General features: G+C 41.1%; 1 protein-coding gene across 2 annotated transcripts in view; it reads left to right on the top strand.

Annotated features, from left to right (window-relative positions):
- The first annotated feature begins 584 nt into the window (after positions 1-584).
- slc43a3b (solute carrier family 43 member 3b) overlaps positions 585-21351 on the top strand; it is a 36288-nt gene continuing 15521 nt past the window's right edge. The window contains exons 1-8 of one of the 2 annotated variants that reach the window (XM_079892772.1): positions 585-682; positions 9255-9463; positions 9841-9970; positions 15036-15082; positions 15168-15244; positions 16061-16153; positions 16257-16396; positions 18235-18365. In XM_079892772.1, the coding sequence (XP_079748898.1) occupies positions 9280-9463; positions 9841-9970; positions 15036-15082; positions 15168-15244; positions 16061-16153; positions 16257-16396; positions 18235-18365 (802 nt within the window). In that variant the 5' untranslated portion in view covers positions 585-682; positions 9255-9279. Of the gene's footprint in view, positions 683-9150; positions 9464-9840; positions 9971-15035; positions 15083-15167; positions 15245-16060; positions 16154-16256; positions 16397-18234; positions 18366-21351 lie in introns of those variants that run through there. The other variant, XM_079892773.1, reaches the window with a different exon arrangement.

Here is a 21351-nt window from a genome sequence, read left to right as displayed (position 1 = left end):
ACATATCCCCTTTTAAACCAGCGCATGAACGCACAATTATCAGTACAAGAACCTAATTAGCCAGATCATGATTAGCACGATGCTATTATCTTGGATGTCTCATTTGATCTCGGATGTTTTAAGCAGCGTACGAAGAACGGACCCCAGAGGGCACTCCACACCGGATTAACATTATTCCTGCACGGACTACATTTCCCATAACTCACTGCCTGGACCCATCACCCCTGATTGCTCACCCTATGAAAGCCTGGTCACTCCTGTCACTCATTGCTGAGTGTTGTGTGAGTTAGTTCTGCACTGCTGAGCATTAGTGTCCTGGTTCTCCTGTGTCCGGGTTTCTCTGTTGGCCTCAGCCCTGTGCCTTGTTATGGTTTGGACTGTTAGCTTATGACCTTTGGCTGTTAGTGGACTTCGATTGTGGATTTACCTTTCAATAAACTGCGTTTGGATCCCGAATTAATTATAGTAAAGCCAGAGTCAGCACACAATTCATTAGCTTATATGCTAGTGTTCTCTGCCAGAGAGAGAGAGAGAGAGAGAGAGAGAGAGAGAGAGAGAGAGAGAGAGAGAGAGAGAGTGAGTGAGTGTTCTCTTCCACAGAGAGAGAGTGTGTGTGTGTGAGTGAGAGAGACTGCGTGTTTCCTCATTCTCTGTCTCTCAGTCTTCTCTTCACTCATGACCGGTGAGTTCTTCATTCTTCGCTTTAACATCACATCATAAACACTGCACTGCACGAGAATGAGGAAAGATCGGAGTGTGTGTGTGTGTGTGTGTGTGTTGGGTTGAGACCTATATTTTTCAGTCTATGGTTGAGACGGAGAAATTGGACCAATAGCGGTTTAGCAGTAAAGACTGATTTTTGTAATGCATGTCTGTCCGTCAGTATCTGGAGTTATGTTCTGTTGCGTGTAATATTACCAACAGCGAACAAAACAGCTTTGTCATATTCATGCAGCTGTATTATTCTCTCTCTGCTGGCATGATGTGCTTGTAAGTTGAAATCAACGAAGCTTTATAAGTCATAACCGGCAACATGTACAATACAACATTCAATTCACATTTATTTGTAGCCTACAGCGCTTTTCACAATATATTTTCGTTTTAAAGCAGCTTTGCGGAAAAGAGTCCACACTGCAGTTCAGATGATCTGTTATCAGAGGAAACTAGTTATCGATCCCACAAATGTACAAATCACGCAGTTAACGTCATTATGATTTTAGGCAGAAAGCTCACTGAAGTAATTATTACAAGTTGTGAACATGATTACAATAGAAAATGTTGTGTTTTCATAACATAATGAATTGAACTAAACAGTAGCTCTACATTAAATAAATCAGCAAATAAATATATGAAGTTAGGGGGAAATAATAAACAATAATGGTAACTCTTTACAATAAGGTTCATTAGTTAAAATTGGTTAACATGAACTAAGAATGAACAATACTTCTCCAGCATTTATTAGTTAATATTAATTTCAACATTTACTAATACATTATCAAAATCAAAGGTTGTATTAGTTAACATTAGTCAATGCACTGTGAACTAACATGAACAGCTGGATTTTTATTAACTAACATTAACAACGATTAATAAATACTGTAATGTATTGCTCATTGTTAGTGAATACATTAATGTTCATGTTAACTAATGAACCTTATTGTCAAGTGTGTACTTGACTAACTTCAGTTCGAGACTGAGATCATGATGGTCTGCTATCACACAGGACTATGAGCTTTAACTGACTATAGAGCTCAGACTGATCATTACACACACACACACGAGTCAATAAAGCGTTCTGTGCACTGAGTATCTTCAGGCCTTTGGACTCGCTGAGATCTTCAGCTCTGAAAGCTGGATTTGGGGAGAGTGTGTGTTTCATGGCTCTTTGAGGAAGTGTAGTCAGATATCTGATGATGTTTGACATTAAACTGCTGACGAGATCATTCAGCACATCTGTGGTCACATGATCGTGTGTGTTCGTCATGTTTATTCTTAGTCTTCATCACATGGACTCTGTGTGTTTCACCGTCCTCCCTCCGTTAGTTTATCATCATGATTCTTCACTCAGTTGAGGTGTGTGTCTCTGTGTTCAGGTGTGTGTCGCTGTGTTCAGGTGTGTGTGTGTGTGTGTGTGTGTGTCATCATCCTCTCTATGTAAGTTCAGTTCTGTTTGTGTTCATTAAAGATTGTAACTCTTCTTCTTCGTCGATCGTTTTTCTCGCCACAAAACCCCATTACAGTGTTGATGAACATAGCCAAAAATTAATTTGATGTTATGCATAGAAAATATATTTATTTACATGTGCACAAACGTCCATGCTTTAAATCTGTAATCTTTACTGGAAACTAAATTTGTGTGTGTTTTTTTTATCTCTATTAACTGAAAAATTCTAAATGTAATTTATACATATAATGACTTGAAGGCGTATAATGTGTAGTGAGCTTGTTTTTAATGTCTGGATTAAAATTGATTTCTGATTTCTGTTCTGAATATCTTGAAAAGAAAAATTAATTAGTTTGGCAGGATCATTTTACTATGCTGTCTCACAAAATATTTAAACAAAACTATTTAATCAAATGCATGGAGTGCGATCACATGCAGAACATCTTATCTTACAATAGTTCAGGTTCAAGACACTCAAAATAGTGTCATGTGATCTGGCTCCTCAAAATGTAATGACATTTATTAATTATGAATTTATATATATTATATATAAATATAAATATATATATATATATACATACACCGTGAGCGAAATTATTTGGCAAATTGTATTTTTGATGATTAATTTTATTATTGAACAACTAAAGTGCTCTTGGTCAATCCAAAATATTAATAACCCCAAACTGGGATATTTAAGGAAGTAAAAGTGAGGTTTTGGATTTCTTAAGAGAATATCTGTGTGTGCACAATTATTGTGCAACTGTTAGTGTGCAGAATTATTGTGCAACAAAATGAAAAACGAACATTTTTCCATCTCACTTTAATTTTTTATCTCGTAAAAGGAGAATAATAACAACTCAAAATTTACAAATAAACATTTCTGACATTTAAAAAAAAAAAGTCAGTGCCCAATATATCCAGCCTAGAAGTCATAAGCCTTCATTCCTGGAGTCCGTCAGTGTGTGATGTCCTCTATAGGGTTTAGATCCGCTGATCCGGGTTAAGAAGTCCTCTATAGGGTTTAGATCCGCTGATCCGGGTTAAGAAGTCCTCTATAGGGTTTAGATCCGCTGAAGAAGTCCTCTATAGGGTTTAGATCCGCTGATGAAGTCCTCTATAGGGTTTAGATCCGCTGATCCGGGTTAAGAAGTCCTCTATAGGGTTTAGATCCGCTGAAGAAGTCCTCTATAGGGTTTAGATCCGGTGAAGAAGTCCTCTATAGGGTTTAGATCCGCTGAAGAAGTCCTCTATAGGGTTTAGATCCGCTGATCCGGGTTAAGAAGTCCTCTATAGGGTTTAGATCCGCTGATCCGGGTTAAGAAGTCCTCTATAGGGTTTAGATCCGCTGAAGAAGTCCTCTATAGGGTTTAGATCCGCTGATGAAGTCCTCTATAGGGTTTAGATCCGCTGATCCGGGTTAAGAAGTCCTCTATAGGGTTTAGATCCGCTGAAGAAGTCCTCTATAGGGTTTAGATCCGGTGAAGAAGTCCTCTATAGGGTTTAGATCCGCTGAAGAAGTCCTCTATAGGGTTTAGATCCGCTGAAGAAGTCCTCTATAGGGTTTAGATCCGCTGATCCGGGTTAAGAAGTTCTCTATAGGGTTTAGATCCGCTGATCCGGGTTAAGAAGTCCTCTATAGAGTTTAGATCCGCTGATCCGGGTTAAGAAGTCCTCTATAGGGTTTAGATCCGCTGATCCGCTGAAGAAGTCCTCTATAGGGTTTAGATCCGCTGAAGAAGTCCTCTATAGGGTTTAGATCCGCTGAAGAAGTCCTCTATAGGGTTTAGATCCGCTAATCCGGTGAAGAAGTCCTCTATAGGGTTTAGATCCGCTGAAGAAGTCCTCTATAGGGTTTAGATCCGGTGAGGAAGTCCTCTATAGGGTTTAGATCCTCTGAGGAAGTCCTCTATAGGGTTTAGATCCTCTGAGGAAGTCCTCTATAGGGTTTAGATCCGGTGAAGAAGTCCTCTATAGGGTTTAGATCCGCTGAAGAAGTCCTCTATAGGGTTTAGATCCGCTGAAGAAGTCCTCTATAGGGTTTAGATCCGCTAATCCGGTGAAGAAGTCCTCTATAGGGTTTAGATCCGCTGAAGAAGTCCTCTATAGGGTTTAGATCCGGTGAGGAAGTCCTCTATAGGGTTTAGATCCGCTGAGGAAGTCCTCTATAGGGTTTAGATCCGCTGATGAAGTCCTCTATAGGGTTTAGATCCGCTGATCCGCTGATGAAGTCCTCTATAGGGTTTAGATCCGCTGAAGAAGTCCTCTATAGGGTTTAGATCCGCTGATCCGCTGAAGAAGTCCTCTATAGGGTTTAGATCCGCTGAAGAAGTCCTCTATAGGGTTTAGATCCGCTGAAGAAGTCCTCTATAGGGTTTAGATCCGCTGAAGAAGTCCTCTATAGGGTTTAGATCCGCTGAAGAAGTCCTCTATAGGGTTTAGATCCGGTGAGGAAGTCCTCTATAGGGTTTAGATCCGGTGAGGAAGTCCTCTATAGGGTTTAGATCCGCTGATGAAGTCCTCTATAGGGTTTAGATCCGCTGATCCGCTGATGAAGTCCTCTATAGGGTTTAGATCCGCTGAAGAAGTCCTCTATAGGGTTTAGTTCCGCTGAAGAAGTCCTCTATAGGGTTTAGATCCGGTGAGGAAGTCCTCTATAGGGTTTAGATCCGGTGAGGAAGTCCTCTATAGGGTTTAGATCCGCTGATGAAGTCCTCTATAGGGTTTAGATCCGCTGATCCGCTGATGAAGTCCTCTATAGGGTTTAGATCCGCTGATCCGCTGAAGAAGTCCTCTATAGGGTTTAGATCCGCTGATCCGCTGAAGAAGTCCTCTATAGGGTTTAGATCCGCTGATCCGCTGAAGAAGTCCTCTATAGGGTTTAGATCCGCTGAAGAAGTCCTCTATAGGGTTTAGATCAGGTGAAGAAGTCCTCTATAGGGTTTAGATCCGCTGAAGAAGTCCTCTATAGGGTTTAGATCCGGTGAGGAAGTCCTCTATAGGGTTTAGATCCACTGAAGAAGTCCTCTATAGGGTTTAGATCCGCTGAAGAAGTCCTCTATAGGGTTTAGATCAGGTGAAGAAGTCCTCTATAGGGTTTAGATCCGCTGAAGAAGTCCTCTATAGGGTTTAGATCCGCTGAAGAAGTCCTCTATAGGGTTTAGATCCGCTGAAGAAGTCCTCTATAGGGTTTAAATCCGCTGAAGAAGTCCTCTATAGGGTTTAGATCCGCTGAAGAAGTCCTCTATAGGGTTTAGATCCGCTGAAGAAGTCCTCTATAGGGTTTAGATCCGCTGAAGAAGTCCTCTATAGGGTTTAGATCCGGTGAGGAAGTCCTCTATAGGGTTTAGATCCGCTGAAGAAGTCCTCTATAGGGTTTAGATCCGGTGAAGAAGTCCTCTATAGGGTTTAGATCCGCTAATCCGGTGAAGAAGTCCTCTATAGGGTTTAGATCCGCTGAAGAAGTCCTCTATAGGGTTTAGATCCGCTGAAGAAGTCCTCTATAGGGTTTAGATCCGCTGAAGAAGTCCTCTATAGGGTTTAGATCCGCTGATCCGCTGAAGAAGTCCTCTATAGGGTTTAGATCCGCTGATCCGCTGAAGAAGTCCTCTATAGGGTTTAGATCCGCTGAGGAAGTCCTCTATAGGGTTTAGATCCGCTGAAGAAGTCCTCTATAGGGTTTAGATCCGCTGAGGAAGTCCTCTATAGGGTTTAGATCCGCTGAAGAAGTCCTCTATAGGGTTTAGATCCGCTGATCCGGGTTAAGAAGTTCTCTATAGGGTTTAGATCCGCTGATCCGGGTTAAGAAGTCCTCTATAGAGTTTAGATCCGCTGATCCGGGTTAAGAAGTCCTCTATAGGGTTTAGATCCGCTGATCCGCTGAAGAAGTCCTCTATAGGGTTTAGATCCGCTGAAGAAGTCCTCTATAGGGTTTAGATCCGCTGATCCGCTGAAGAAGTCCTCTATAGGGTTTAGATCCGCTGAAGAAGTCCTCTATAGGGTTTAGATCAGGTGAAGAAGTCCTCTATAGGGTTTAGATCCGCTGAAGAAGTCCTCTATAGGGTTTAGATCCGGTGAGGAAGTCCTCTATAGGGTTTAGATCCACTGAAGAAGTCCTCTATAGGGTTTAGATCCGCTGAAGAAGTCCTCTATAGGGTTTAGATCAGGTGAAGAAGTCCTCTATAGGGTTTAGATCCGCTGAAGAAGTCCTCTATAGGGTTTAGATCCGCTGAAGAAGTCCTCTATAGGGTTTAGATCCGCTGAAGAAGTCCTCTATAGGGTTTAAATCCGCTGAAGAAGTCCTCTATAGGGTTTAGATCCGCTGAAGAAGTCCTCTATAGGGTTTAGATCCGCTGAAGAAGTCCTCTATAGGGTTTAGATCCGCTGAAGAAGTCCTCTATAGGGTTTAGATCCGGTGAGGAAGTCCTCTATAGGGTTTAGATCCGCTGAAGAAGTCCTCTATAGGGTTTAGATCCGGTGAAGAAGTCCTCTATAGGGTTTAGATCCGCTAATCCGCTGAAGAAGTCCTCTATAGGGTTTAGATCCGCTGAAGAAGTCCTCTATAGGGTTTAGATCCGCTGAAGAAGTCCTCTATAGGGTTTAGATCCGCTGATCCGCTGAAGAAGTCCTCTATAGGGTTTAGATCCGCTGATCCGCTGAAGAAGTCCTCTATAGGGTTTAGATCCGCTGAGGAAGTCCTCTATAGGGTTTAGATCCGCTGAAGAAGTCCTCTATAGGGTTTAGATCCGCTGAGGAAGTCCTCTATAGGGTTTAGATCCGCTGAAGAAGTCCTCTATAGGGTTTAGATCCGCTGATCCGGTGAAGAAGTCCTCTATAGGGTTTAGATCCGCTGATGAAGTCCTCTATAGGGTTTAGATCCGCTGAAGAAGTCCTCTATAGGGGTCTAGATCCGCTGAAGAAGTCCTCTATAGGGTTTAGATCCGCTGAAGAAGTCCTCTATAGGGTTTAGATCCGCTGAAGAAGTCCTCTATAGGGTTTAGATCCGCTGAAGAAGTCCTCTATAGGGTTTAGATCCGCTGAAGAAGTCCTCTATAGGGTTTAGATCCGCTGAAGAAGTCCTCTATAGGGTTTAGATCCGGTGAGGAAGGACTTCATCTTTAAGGCCTTTACTGGAGCTTTGTCCTGCATAAACATCATGGTCTTCTTGAAATATGCAGACTTTTACTTGTTCCAGGGCTTGAAGAAAGTGTCTTCTTTAACTGGCATTAGGTCTGGGAGTTGATTTGAGTCCATCTTCATCTAAAGAGGTCCATCTATCTGATCTTCAGTAATAGCTCTGTGCGGTTCCTGATCCATCAAGAGCCACTCTCATCTCATCAGCCCATGATAAAGCCTTGGAGAAATCAGTCCTCTGAGGTTCTTGGCCCAGTCTTCACGCTTCATTTTGTGTGTGTGTTGTTAGGAGTATACTCCTATCTATATATGCCGTTCAAAAGTTTGGGATCAGTAGGTTTTTTAATGTTTTTAAAAGACGTCTCTTCTGCTCGCCAAGGCTCCATTTATTTGATTAAAAATACAAAACAAACAGTGATATCTTGAAATATTATTTCAATTTAAAGTAACTATTTTCTATGTGAATATATAGTAAAGTGTAATTTATTCCTGTGATGAAAGCTAAATGTTCAGCATCCTTACTCCAGTCTTCAGTGTCACATGATCCTTCAGAAATCACTCTAATATGATGATCTGATGATCAAGAAACATTTATGATTATTATCAGTGTTGAAAACAGTTTTGTACATTTTTTGATTATTTGATGATGAATAGAAAGTTCAGAGGAAGAGAATTTATTTTGAAATAAAATATTGTTGTAAAATTATAAATGTCACTTTTGACCAATTTAATGCGTCCTTGCTGAATAGAGAGAGAGAGAGAGAGAGAGAGAGAGAGAGAGAGAGAGAGAGAGAGAGAGAGTTTTTTTCAGTGATTAAATCTAAACGTTTATTGCAGTCGGTATAAAGACTACAGTAGAAGCGTAGACCTGTGTGTTGTCGTGACTGGTGTCGGATCATGTCTCTGAGGACGCTGACGTAGACGGTCACACACACACTGAAGAGCAAATCTTGGCTGGTCTTGTGATCGGGACTGTGAAAGTGCGATTAAGAGTTGTCTTATTCTGAGCACGGTTGCATCACTGAATGGCACAGACCGAACGGGAAGATCAGAAATACTGCGTCTTGTGCCAATCACACGTTTAACTTCTGCTTTGATTTATTTTAGGCTGTAAAATAAGTCATGAGGTATTGCAGAGTCATCCTATTGTGTTGAACGGCCAGAGGCCAGCTCGTCTTCTGCATTGGATCAGTGCATTTCTCAATCGACCACAACACCCTAACCCTTCAGCCATTCAGACGGGCTGGTTTTGTGGCATTTTTGTCCACAGCCCATCTCACGCTTCAGTGAGGAATGTAGGAGTCAAGTCAAGTCAAGTCACCTTCATTTAAGTGGAGTGAAGGTTTGAGGAGCGAGGGAGAGAGAAATACAGATGTTTCAGTGCTTATCAGTAGTTCATTCACTTCAGTTTAACTGTAAAAGGTCATATACACAGATTACACAAAAAACGTGTCAGAATTATATTTGTTTACAATACTGGTTGAACATGTTTTAGGGATCTCGTCACAATGAACTAAATTAATACCTTTTTTACAACAGAAAGGAACCATCACTGAACTCACTGAAGCTGGACTGAGACACTGTTTTCCTCTAGATCTGCCGTACAGCACACACACACAGTGTTGCATTATTCTCCTGTTATCTCTGTGAAGCTGCTTTAAAACAGTCTGTGTTGTAGAGAGCGCTTTATGAATAATGGTGACTTGCCTTGACACCAGAAAAGCCGGATGCAGAAGTCACCATGTTCTGGAATGCTCACACCAGTTTCCTTCCGCTGAGAGGCTCCCAGAAGGAAGGAAGGATTAGTAAATGGGAGGGAAAGATCTCAGAGGACCATATAAAGAGAGAGAGGGAGAAGTGTGTGTGTGTGTGGTCATTTGAAGACTCAGTAAACAGTGCATTCACGTCTCTGGATCGTCTCTGAGGTTCTCTGGATTGACTGGCTGTGTGTCTCCTGAAGGAGCCGTGTGACCTCTGACCTGGAGATGTTGGGCTGTGGGGACGGGCGCAGGGTTCGCTCCTGGCTCACGCTGGCCTCAGGGCTCCTGGAGTGTCTGGGCTTCGCAGGCGCCGTGTTCGGCTGGGCCACGCTGGTGTTCGTGCTCAAGAGCGAAGGGTACTTCAGCAGTCTGTGTGTGAACGCCACCGTCAACGGGACTGCAGTTGAAGGTCAGTAAACACACACACACACACGTGTGCCTGATGTATGTGTTGAACACACACGTGTGCCTGATGTATGTGTAGTGCTGTTAACCCTTGATCTGAAGGTCAGTAAACACACACACACACACACACACACGTGTGTGCCTGATGTATGTGTAGTGCTGTTAACACTGGATCTGAAGGTCAGTAAACACACACACACATGTGCCTGATGTATGGGTTGAACACACACGTGTGTGCCTGATGTATGTGCAGTGCTGTTAACACTGGATCTGAAGGTCAGTAAACACACACACACATGTGCCTGATGTATGGGTTGAACACACACGTGTGTGTGCGTGATGTATGTGCAGTGCTGTTAACCCTGGATCTGTGTGTGTCAGATTGCAGAGGTCAAGATGAGCAGTTCTCCCTCGTCTTCACCATCGCATCCTTCATGAATAACTTCCTCACGCTCCCGAACGGATTCCTGTTCGACCACTTCGGGACCACCGTCGCCAGGCTCCTGGGAATGTGAGTCCGGTTTACGTGTGTGTGTGTGTGGCGTTCCTGCACACCATATCGCAACAAATAGCCGTCCAAACACAGCCCAGACGTCTAAACTAATTAAATTGGGCTGTCAGTGAACATTTAATAGATGTTTAAACCATCGCCCAAGATTAGACTAGTCACCAATTAGATAAAGAAGAAATGAAACCAAACACATTGTAATCACTTTGCTTACATGGTGGAATATCAGACATCTCTCCAGTTATTTTGGCTAGAAGTGTGTTACTCCTCAGCAAGCAACAGCCGTCATTTCTCCGTCTCGGTTAACTATAGACCCGATGTAGTCCGGCTGTGAGTAACACACTTCTAGACAAAATAATAATAATGTTGTTTTTGCCAGAATAACTTGCGAGATGTATGATATTCCATCATGTAAGCAAAGTCAACAGTGATTACAATGTGTTTGGTTTCATTTCATTTCTTTGTTTAATTGATGACTAGTCTATTCTTGGGCTGTGGTTTAGATGTCTATTACATTTTCACTGGAAGCCCGAATTACTTTTCCCTTGTTTTAGCCTAGACGTCTGGGCTCTGTTTGGACGGCTATTAGACTATCTTTTAAACGTAAAATTGCTTGCTGGGTCATAGCCGGACTATATCAGGTCTATAGTTAACACACACACAGTGAAATGACGGCTATTGCTTGCTGGGGTAATAACCTGGTATTCTGTGAAATATCCTAGCGTTATTTTGTACACACCATGGTAAATGTAATACTGCGGAATGCAGTCATATCACCTTATCATTTTTTTGCAAGGGACATATTGCTCTCTCCTCTTATTTTCAAGACTTTTTAGTGTTTATATATATAAGCACTATGACAAAATTGCAATATTTTGATTGTAGTAATGTTTGAAGGATGTGAACTGCTTGTTTAGGCCTCATAAGCAATCAGGAGAGAAGTGCATGGACAAATCTGTGAGAAAAAGAGGAGTGATAGAGGGATGAAGTGAGGAGAGAGGAGTGATAGAGGGATGAAGGGAGGAGAGAGGTTTGGCAGGACACTGGGATCTGTGGTGCATTGAGATGACAGAACTGATGAATGGATGTCTAGCCAAACTACCCTAAAGCCTATTGAGAGGCTTTATAACCGTGCCCTAAACATTTTAGATAACAAGCCCATTCAATTCCATCACTGTTACATTTTAAGTAAACATAAAATCTTAAACTTTGTTAATTTTGTTAATCTTAGACACATAAAGTTGTTTTTTAAATGTTTGACTGGACTTGGACCTGAGCCACTTTGTAGATTTGTGAACCGGCTGGAACCCTCCAGATCCACAAGAGCTGCTACATGTGGAGACTGTAAAGTGCCATTACGTAAAACATCCTGTGCCCAAAGTGTTTTTTCTGTGAAAGGAGCCAATCTGTGGAACTGGCTTCCTACAAATATAAAGACTTTAACTAAACTGTCCACCTTTAAAAAACGAACAAAAGCCCGCTTCATACAGCAGCAGCCGTGTGATCATGCCATAGGAGATGTATAGCTGTGTGTGTGTGAGGTGTGCATCTGTGTGAGTTCGAGTGAATGTGTTTATTTACTACACTTATTTTTATTGGTGCTAACTGGTTTCTGGACATTTTTTTATAATCACTGTAAAAAAATGTTTTACTTTTATTATCTTAACTGTTAAAAGCCGTTCTAGGGACAGGTGTTGTGAATTAGCCATGGCTATAAACACTGATACAGGCATCGGATTGTTCTTTATGTAATAATCTATGTTTTTTTGTATCTGTCCCTATTCAAATAAACAACAAATAAAATAAATAAATGTGGACACGAGCCCAAGCCACTGCGTTAGAAAACAGAATATAAAAACGAAGTGGAATTTACAAAGATAGCTCAAGCTCATTTTGAATCAAAACACAAGTTCATTAGGTTTTTTTGGGGTTTATTTTTTACAGGGACAGTTTTCGGTTATCTGTAGTCCCTGGACAGAACGTCACAAGTCTCCCTAAAACAGAATATATGATTAAATATACACAATAGTTTAAACTACAGTTTTTCTCGATTGCTTAAGTCCAATAATGCCCTTTTCACAAGATGTAAAATAAGTCTCTGATGTCTCCAGAGTGTGTGTGTGTGTGTGTGAAGTTTTACCTCAAAATACCACACAGATATTTTTATAGCATGTTAATATTGTCACTTTTTGAGGGTGAGCAAAAACACGTAGGTTTGTTTGTGTCCCTTTAAATGCAAATGAGCTGCTGCTCCCGGCACAGGGGGCGGAGCTTCAATAGCTTGTGCGTGTGTGTATGAGTGTTAGAGATGTGTGGATGGGCTATTATTTCACCCGCAACCGCATCACAATACTCATCATCCGTCCGCCATCCATCCGCACCAATGTTTTTTGACCAATTCTCCAAGCCGCACCCGCCCGCCATCGGCTGGTTGTTGCAAGGTCTATGGGCGATGCAAGGCGCTACTTACGCGAGCCGCGAGGCTAGAATCCTCTTGCCTGATCTAGAAAGGAGACTGATCCAATGCAGCAAAGATATTCAAAGCCCCTACTAGTACAGCCTGTTGGCCATGTTGAGTCCCCAGAACATCAGCAGTGAACTCCGTCTCCGATCGGCGCACACGGACAAAAATACATAAATAGCCTAAATAAAACTTGACCAAACCTGACCTTACCTGACTAGGCTACTGTACAATTTTTTCATTGTAATAAAAACACAATTTAGCACATCATTTCAACATGCTGCTCTTTAGCCTACTACTAATTAATGCCTATTGCACTTTATTTTTTTGCAAAAAGAAAGAAAGCTTGAATAAAATAACAAGTCATTCACATTATAGGCTAATTAACTCTACGCACTGTTATGTCAGGGTGTCGATTAGGACGAGTCTGTTCTGAAGACTCCCGTTCATTTTGACTGCATGGGAAGAGAGCGCGTCTTTTTCAGACAGTGCACTTCATTTTATACCAGCAGGACTAACAATCATGATTGGTTCAACCGCCACCCGCCCGAATTTAATTAAAATATTATTTTTTGTCACATCATCCGCCCGATCCGTGGTTTATTCGCAGAGTCTGCGGCTGTAACCGCCAACCGCACATCTCTAGTGTGTGTGTGTGTGTGTGGGCGTGTGTGTGTGTTTCTTAGCAGCTCTGATTACCTCACACAGACACGCAATGAAAATATAAGCCTTTTAGCCTTTTTTGTTTAAACCGGAGTTAGACAAAGATGGAGAGATTTAAGAAGAAGTGACAACATGTAGAAGCTTTGAGCGTTGTAACTTTGCAGAAGTTGTTTATGCTCAAACAGCAACATTACACACTAAATAAAGTTAGAAAAGGGAAATCATAATCAACCACCCCTTTAAACACATTTCTTAAAATTATGCCTCTATTCCTCGAAACTCTCCGTAACTTCCGTAAAGTCTCACCCATTTCCCTAAACTGTCTATTTTCAGGTCAAAATGAATCTCTCCACTCAAAACCATTCAATCTTGCTGAAAAAACAAACTTTGCCCTACACACACATGACACACAAGCTATCAAAAACACACACACTACAACATAGTCTTACACACTGCTGATGTCAATTCAAATCAATACTACAGAAATAGGTAATCTGCAAGTTATGTTGTTTGTGGTTCTCCCCCTCAAAAACCTTTTCACTTGATGAACAACAACAAATGTATACATTAGCACATTTCTTTTATTCCTTCATGTGCTGTACAGTACAATACACCAAACAACAACAACAACAAATGACTCTGCCCCAGCATCCCGTCTTTGGTCAGGGTCAATCACAGGCTTTATTGGCCCTAGCCAGACAGCGGGGGGGAATCCTCGAGTGTGCCTGATCCACCCCTGACACACATCAACAGAAGTGTCTAGGCTTCTTCCATCCCGTCGTCTCTGTGTCCTACAGAAATAGAAGTCCTGATTACTGTGACTGTGACACATTCCTTTTACAAAATGGAAGCATTCAGAAACTCTTATCTGTGTGTGAGGCAATCTGATGCATTTCTTTTCATTACAGTAGGATAGGGCAACAGCTCCAGTACATGTATGTGTTGTACAGTACTCTAAAGCTACCATAGAGAGCAGTCTGAAGTGAAACTACCTGTTTCCTGAAGGTTCTTATGATCGAGGCGACGGTGAAGCGACTCAAGTTTGGCTGAACTCGTTGCCCAGCCTCCCTCATAGTCACACCATGGACACGCACGTGGTCAACTAGATTGGCACCAGCTTTATCTAATACATAGAGACTTAATATTTTCTATAAAAAAAATCTATTAGAAGTTTCCATTGAATAATTTGCTCTAAAGCCAAACTATTATTCATGTGACAGATCATTTGCTCAGCTACTAATTTCTCAACTGCGTTTGATACTGTGGGTAAGATACTGATAGGCCTGTAAGTGCAGGTCGAAAGGGGATCTCTGAGAAATCAACAGGTTAATAATTTTAGTAATAGGTTTGATTAATGTTGAACTAAACTTAGGCATAGTTTAAGCATAAACTTTAAGCATATCTTTGAAGTGCTTAGACTGTCTATTTTCTATGTGAATATCTAGTAAAGTGTAATTTATATCCTGTGATCAAAGCTGAATGTTCAGCATCATTACTCCAGTCTTCAGTGTCACATGATCCTTCAGAAATCACTCTAATATGAGGATCTGATGCTCAAGAAACATTTATGAATAATATCAGTGTTGAAAATAGTTGTGCTGCTTCAGATTGTTGTGCAAACCGTGTTTGTTCAGGATTCTTTGATGGATAGAACAGCATTTATTTAAAATAAAAAAGTCTTCATTGTCATAAAGTCTTCATCCTAATAAAAGTATTACTGTCTTAAAAAACAATATTGACCCCAAGCTTTCAAACAGCAGTAATCCTTTTATATGTGAAGCTTAAGTGTCCAAATATTTGTGTGACCACTTTCTATCTCAGCTCCTAAATCTCCGTCTGTAATCAGTTATAACACAATCCACATGTTCCACAGACAGACAGGGCTGAGAAAACAACAAGATGAACGTCTCTCATATTCTCACTGTGTTATGTTGTACTTCACAGATCGGTTTACACTGCAGGGATGTTGTTAATAGCCTTTTCCACTCCAGGTAAAGAGCGTTTTTATCTTTATTTGACCTTTAGTGCATTGCTAGTTGAGTGTGTGTGTCTGATGAGTGCTGTTCCCTCCTGCAGTGAGCTCTGTCCTCCTCTTCCCCGCTCTGTCCTTCATCGCTGTGGGAGGAATCCTGTTCCTGATGACCAACATGCAGGTACTGAAGATCCCACAACACTCCTCAAACCTTTCTGATGTAGAATATTAGGGAACACTTTATTTTCATAGTCCACTTTAGACATTTAACTATTAGTATGTAGTTGCAAAGTTACTTATAGTTAGTTGAATATATGTTGGGGGACCATCAAAATAAAGTGTTACTGAGAATTAATATCAGAATATGAGGGTGCTTTTGGTTTAACCTTCATGTTCTTTTAGTGTTACGACCCCAAACATCAGGTTGGGAGGCCGCTGGTTTGTTTAACACTGACCAACCTCTTTGAAAAGCTGGATTGGAGAAGGCGTTTGGTGTTATTAGATCGCATCCATCTCTTTCATTTCAAGACCAAGAAATAGTCAAGTCAGTTATACAGTACATGTTGTTTCAAAGCAGCTTCACGGTTTTGAGACTTTTGAGACAAATTAATATTCTGAACTTTACACAGTTATTTAACTGATAATGATCAATTCAGTTAATCAGTTAAATAACTGTGTAAAGTTCATCGATTATGAGTTCAGTTCAGCTATAAGCTGCCAGTGTCATTGTTCAGTTCAAGTGTTGATTCAGATTTGTTCAATGATAGTGTTGATGTTGCAAAATGTGTCAATTATGAAACAAAGTCGGATCAGCTATGAAACAGTGATGTCATCACTGACATCTTTTTTGTTCTCATCCAGTAGTGTCAGTGCATTCAAATCAAGAATATCACTGAATATTAACTGTCTTTTTCACGTTTTCCATTATATGACCCTTTAACATAAACGATGAACCCACATGTAATGTCCTCTTCATGATCTCCTCATGTGTCTCTAGGTGGCGAATCTCTTCGGCGCTCACCGCTCTACTATAATCACTCTGTATAACGGAGCCTTCGACTCTTCCTCTGCGGTTTTCCTCATCGTCAAAGTAAGAGGCAAATGAAAGCCACACATCAGATGATTATGCTGAGATGAGATGACTGATATCATGAAAGGCCTTGAATCATGATGGTCCGATCTCTGTCTTTCAGTTGCTGTTTGAGGATGGCGTGCCTCTGCGATGGTCTTTTCTCTTCTTGTCCTGCTGTAGTGTGTTTCATCTGTTCCGCACCTTTGTGCTGATGCCTCGAACGCATATCCCGTACCCGCTGCCGGAGGACTACAGCTACGGGTAAACCACACGCTCAGCCCCTATTCCTTCAGAAACACTCAGGGCCCTATTTTAACGATCTGAAACGCAAGTATCAAACGCGAAACGCAAGTAACTTTGTGGGCGGGTCTCGACGCAAATCTAAAATGTGTTGGTCTGAAGTCGCTTCATTACTCATAGGTGTGGTTTGGGCGTAACGTGAAATAAACCAATCAGAGCGTCATCTCACATTCCCTTTAAGAGCAGGCGCGCTTGTTCCATGGCGGATTGCTATTATAACGGCGGATTTTCAGGAGCGGTTCACAGCCGAGGAGACCGGCGTTCCCGTCAGGGCCGTAAAACACAGAGAAGTGACATTGGGGATGGAGAAACACACCCAGATTAGCTTCGGTTAAACAGGCGTATAATAATTTGGGTAAATGTGTAAGCTAGATTTATGCCTATTTTTTCACATCTTCATGGACACAACAATGATTTCCCTCGTGTGGTAATATTTTTCCTTGTAATAATGTATGATTTTCTAAATGAGAACTGCTGCATCTGTGTAGATGAGAGAAGCAAAGTGTGTGCGAGTTGTGCACACGCTACATTGATTATGGCCAAGCATGCGCCCTTAAAATAGCATATGAATAACATGCGCAACGCGCCACTGACTTTAGACGAGGTTTCTCCTGGTCAGTGGAGGAATTGTTTTCTGAAACTGCAAAATAGCATGAAGGAACGTTTGCGCCGGAACACGCCTCCTCTTTTCGCTGAACCGCCCCCGGGAGCGCAAGTTCATTCCCTAATTTACCGACATGCGTCTGTGGAGGGAAAAGTCCGCTGTGCGCGGGTGCAAAATAGGAATGATACATGCGTCGGTGTACAAAATCAATTGCGCTGGGTGCAAGATAGGGCCCTCAGTCCCTATTCCTTCAGAAACATGTAAACCACACGCTCAGTCCCTCTGCTGATCGGCTCTAATCCACTGCCTCCTCCTGGAGAACACCAGAGACACCTTTACATCTTTATATAAGCTGCAAATAACACTAGAACTTCACCGGCGGGGAAACCTCAAGCAGACAGTCTCAGTAGCCGCGTTTCCATTACAGATTTGCGCAAAACTTTTGCGATATTTTCTAAATGTCGATAAAATCTATTGCGAAATGACGTAGTTTCCATTAAGCAATGTTATGCGCGCTAAAACATTTGTTTTTTCCTATCGCGATAAGTCCTTCCAAAAATCATGGCAACTGAAGTTGGTAGTTTTCTGTATATCCCAGCCACCGCACTGGACATCAGCAATGATGGAAGGAGACGTAGGCGTGTTACTCAAGCTTTAATGGCAAGGAAAGACCCTTATACTGTGAGCGGCTCGTATGAGGGGTTTCTGGGAGTTTCTCCCTCAGATCTGCTTAAAGGTCTTGATAAAGTGTGGCATTTCTCTGTTGTTTAGAATCCAGTATTCCTGTAATTCTTTTGTCTTTTATGAGTTTAATAAAGAACTCTGTCTCTTCTTCTGTCCAAACATACTGTGTCAAAAACTGTTTCCATTGCAGTTTTGCGAAATATTCCTTTTTCGAATTGCCTGAAAAAGCACCTCATGCGAGCGTAAAGACTTTATTTGCGATAAATGGGAGTTTTTGCGAAATTGACGTGTTTCCATTGGGCGTATTTTCAATTCGCAATTTGAAGGGTAATGGAAACATGGTTAGTGTTTCATATTGTCTACTCAGTTTCTTTAGGCTTTGCTTTTTTCTTCTTCAGAATACTTGTAGCTTTGCACAGATTACTTTATGCTCTATACTGTATACTTCACTGTCTGCACCGTATATCTTTCCTCCAACAATGCTTTGCCTGTTTCTTATTTACACCAATAGGGTGAACTGTGGAGTAACCCGGGATTATGCCGTTGCAAAGAATGATGAGAATAACATCCAGACTTCTAAATCTGAGGAGGAAATGCCATTTAAAGAGACATCTGCCCAAGGCCAAACCACAGACACAACAGGTATGCAAGAGTTCAACACTAAACACACTTGATACATGTGCTATTTGTGCTATACGCCTGTGCAGTATGAAGATAAAATTCACAAAATTCAATATAAAACAACAATGTAACATAACTACACTGTAAAAATGTCTGTAATTGTTACAGAAAACAGTTTTTACAGTCCAAACCTGTTAATACTGTATGATTCATGATGAAAATAGTAAAAAGACATTCCTAGAAGTCCCTATGTGACACATCGCATTTGAATGATTATATTTTATGTAGTTCATTTTGTTTCTGGACAGACCACTTATGATGAACTCAGGGCACTAATGATGATTCAATATGTGCTTTTCTGTTTTATCATCTGTATTATCATGGTGGTTATTAGTACATTATAATGTAAAACTCTTAAGATTTTGTCTGTAAATGCACCACATGTTCAGATGAGATCATTCTCAGAAAAACACAACTTTTGCACCATTTCTGGTCACAGTTCCTCTTGCGTTCTGGGCATGTCCCACATGGGAATCGAACCCACAACCTGAATGGGTCAGAGCTTGTTGATGATGATGATACGCCACAGAGGACACTCGTTGCCACGTTACTGAAGAGAGGTTTCAGAGTCCACAAACGCGTCAGTTAGCATGTTAACTGGTTAGCATGCAAAGCTAACTTAGCCACAAATGTAGCTTATAGCCACATTAGAAAGAATGGACACAATACAGCATGCTAACCAATTAGCATTGTTACGAGTTTAAGATGTAAATGGGATGATTGCGCAAACACTTACGTGAGATACTGTTGCCATGTGTGCAAGTAGCAGAAACAACCAGGAATACCAAAGTTAACGTTGAAAACATTTCAATTGAAAAGGTATGAATGACGTTACAAAACATAAAAAATTATAAAATATAAAAGGAAAACGTAAAGTAAGAAAACAAGAGTGTCACCAAATCAAATGAAATAATCAAAACATAATTCCCTATGTTTAAAATAAACTATAGTTTAAAATAAACTATTTAACCCACACCTCTAAAACTACCTACCAAAAGAAAAATGCAGAAACAAAACCCGAAATCTTCACCATATACGCCGCCTTAAATAAACTACGCTGACTAAATAAAAAACAATAAATACAATGCATGGCGATTACTCTCCGGCTAAATAACAGAAAACAATTCTAACTACCGTGGTCTTTAAAGACAGAACACGCACGCATAGGTCACACGCACTACACACTTCTAGTGCTCCAACTCTAAACAGTGCATTCCATCGGCAGCAATACTAACAAACCCCCAAAGGAATGTTCATCTCTGAACCCTTGCGTAAGCAAAAGCAAAAACAAAAACATAACCATAAACAATCGTAAACGTGATCATGATCATGGTTTCAGCAAACAACTCAAGGCATGGGAAGTTGGCTGAGATCTGGCGCTGATCTGCCTCGCTCTTGGTCACTGGGCCTTTTAAACCAGTAGAAGGTCTGTGGAACGTCAGTTCTGATTTTAACGTTGTGACGTCACATCTCTTATGGGCAACCAATGATCCCCACCTAAGAATAACGAATAGAAACACAAACACAAAAGAAAGAGAAAAATACACAAACACATGTGGAACGTAACACTTTCCCCCTAAAAAAAACACACAACTTTTTTTCTTTACCCTTTTCCTTGCATATTAAGCTCTAGATAAAGCGTCAGCGATTATATTCTCCGAACCCTTCTTGTGTTTAATCACTAGATTATAACCTTGTACCATCAAGGACCAGCGCATCAGTCTCTGAATACTCAAGGATTGTGATCTGTGAATACAATTACAGGCAGATTACTAGAGCTCACATAGACATCAAAATACTGCAAAGCCAATAGCAGGGCCAAAGTTTCCTTCTCAATAGTGGAGTAGTTCAGCTGGTGTTTATTGAACTTACGGGAGAAGTAACACACAGGATGGTCAATACCATGAACGTCTTCTTGTACAAGCACTGCCCCCGCACCAACAGAACTTGCGTCGATTTCCAGTTTGAAAGTTCTTTCAGCATCTGGAGCTGTCAAAACAGGTGTACTACATAATGAAGCTTTAACATTATCAAATGCATTCTGACAGTCATCATTCCACAGGAAAGTACGTGAAGGACTAAGGAGTGATGTCAGGGGGATGGCCACAGTAGAACAATTCTTACAGAAACTCCGGTAATGACCGGCCATCCCCAAGAATCTGCGGAGTTCTTTGCGCGTAGCAGGAACTGGGAAGTCTGCAATTGCAGTCACTTTTGCCTCTATCGCCCACTTCTTTGCCCAAGTACGTAACTGTAGCTTGACCAAATTCACTCTTGGCAAGGTTTAACATCAGTGAAGCGTTTTCAAGGCGTTCAAACACCTCTCTCAATGTTGAAACATGTGCGGACCAATTAGGTGAATAGATCACAAGATCATCCAAATATGCATTACAGTTCCGGACACCAGCAAGCACAATGCTAAGCTATTATAGGACAACAAATGCAGGCACGGTCAACTTTAGAAAGGTATTTAGAGTATAGTTCAAACATATGTTTAGTCATTTCTGAGCGGCTTGGTCTAAAGATCATCTGAGACAATTTAGAACAAAACTGGACAAGATTTGTGGGAGGAGTATCGAAACAACTGTTTTTCATCTTCAATATGGCGTATAGGCAGATTAATGGAAAATTACAAATGAGATATCGTCGATATCGGCATAGGCAAGGAACATAATGACACAAAGAAAACAAATGAAGTAAACAAGTAATAGGCATTTTTGCACAAATCCTTATATCTCTGGAACACTAGTTGGCGCTGTGTTCAAACATCTCAGGTACCTTCAGATCGTGGTGCAGATGAAGCGTTCAGAGTTTCGTTTCGGTAGATCAAAGTTACAGCCGAGATACAGCGTCTGATCTAATTTTGAGTCAACATTGTTAACTTCGCATAATCATAACCTTTGAACAAAAAGGAATATCAAAACTCTGTAGTTTCTGTGTTGCTCAG

Source organism: Squalius cephalus (assembly GCF_949319135.1).
Source record: "Squalius cephalus genome assembly, chromosome: 14".
Classification (NCBI taxonomy): Eukaryota; Metazoa; Chordata; class Actinopteri; order Cypriniformes; family Leuciscidae; genus Squalius; species Squalius cephalus.
The sequence above is the reverse complement of the archived record's forward strand: the minus strand, read 5'-3'. Positions and strand labels throughout refer to the sequence as shown.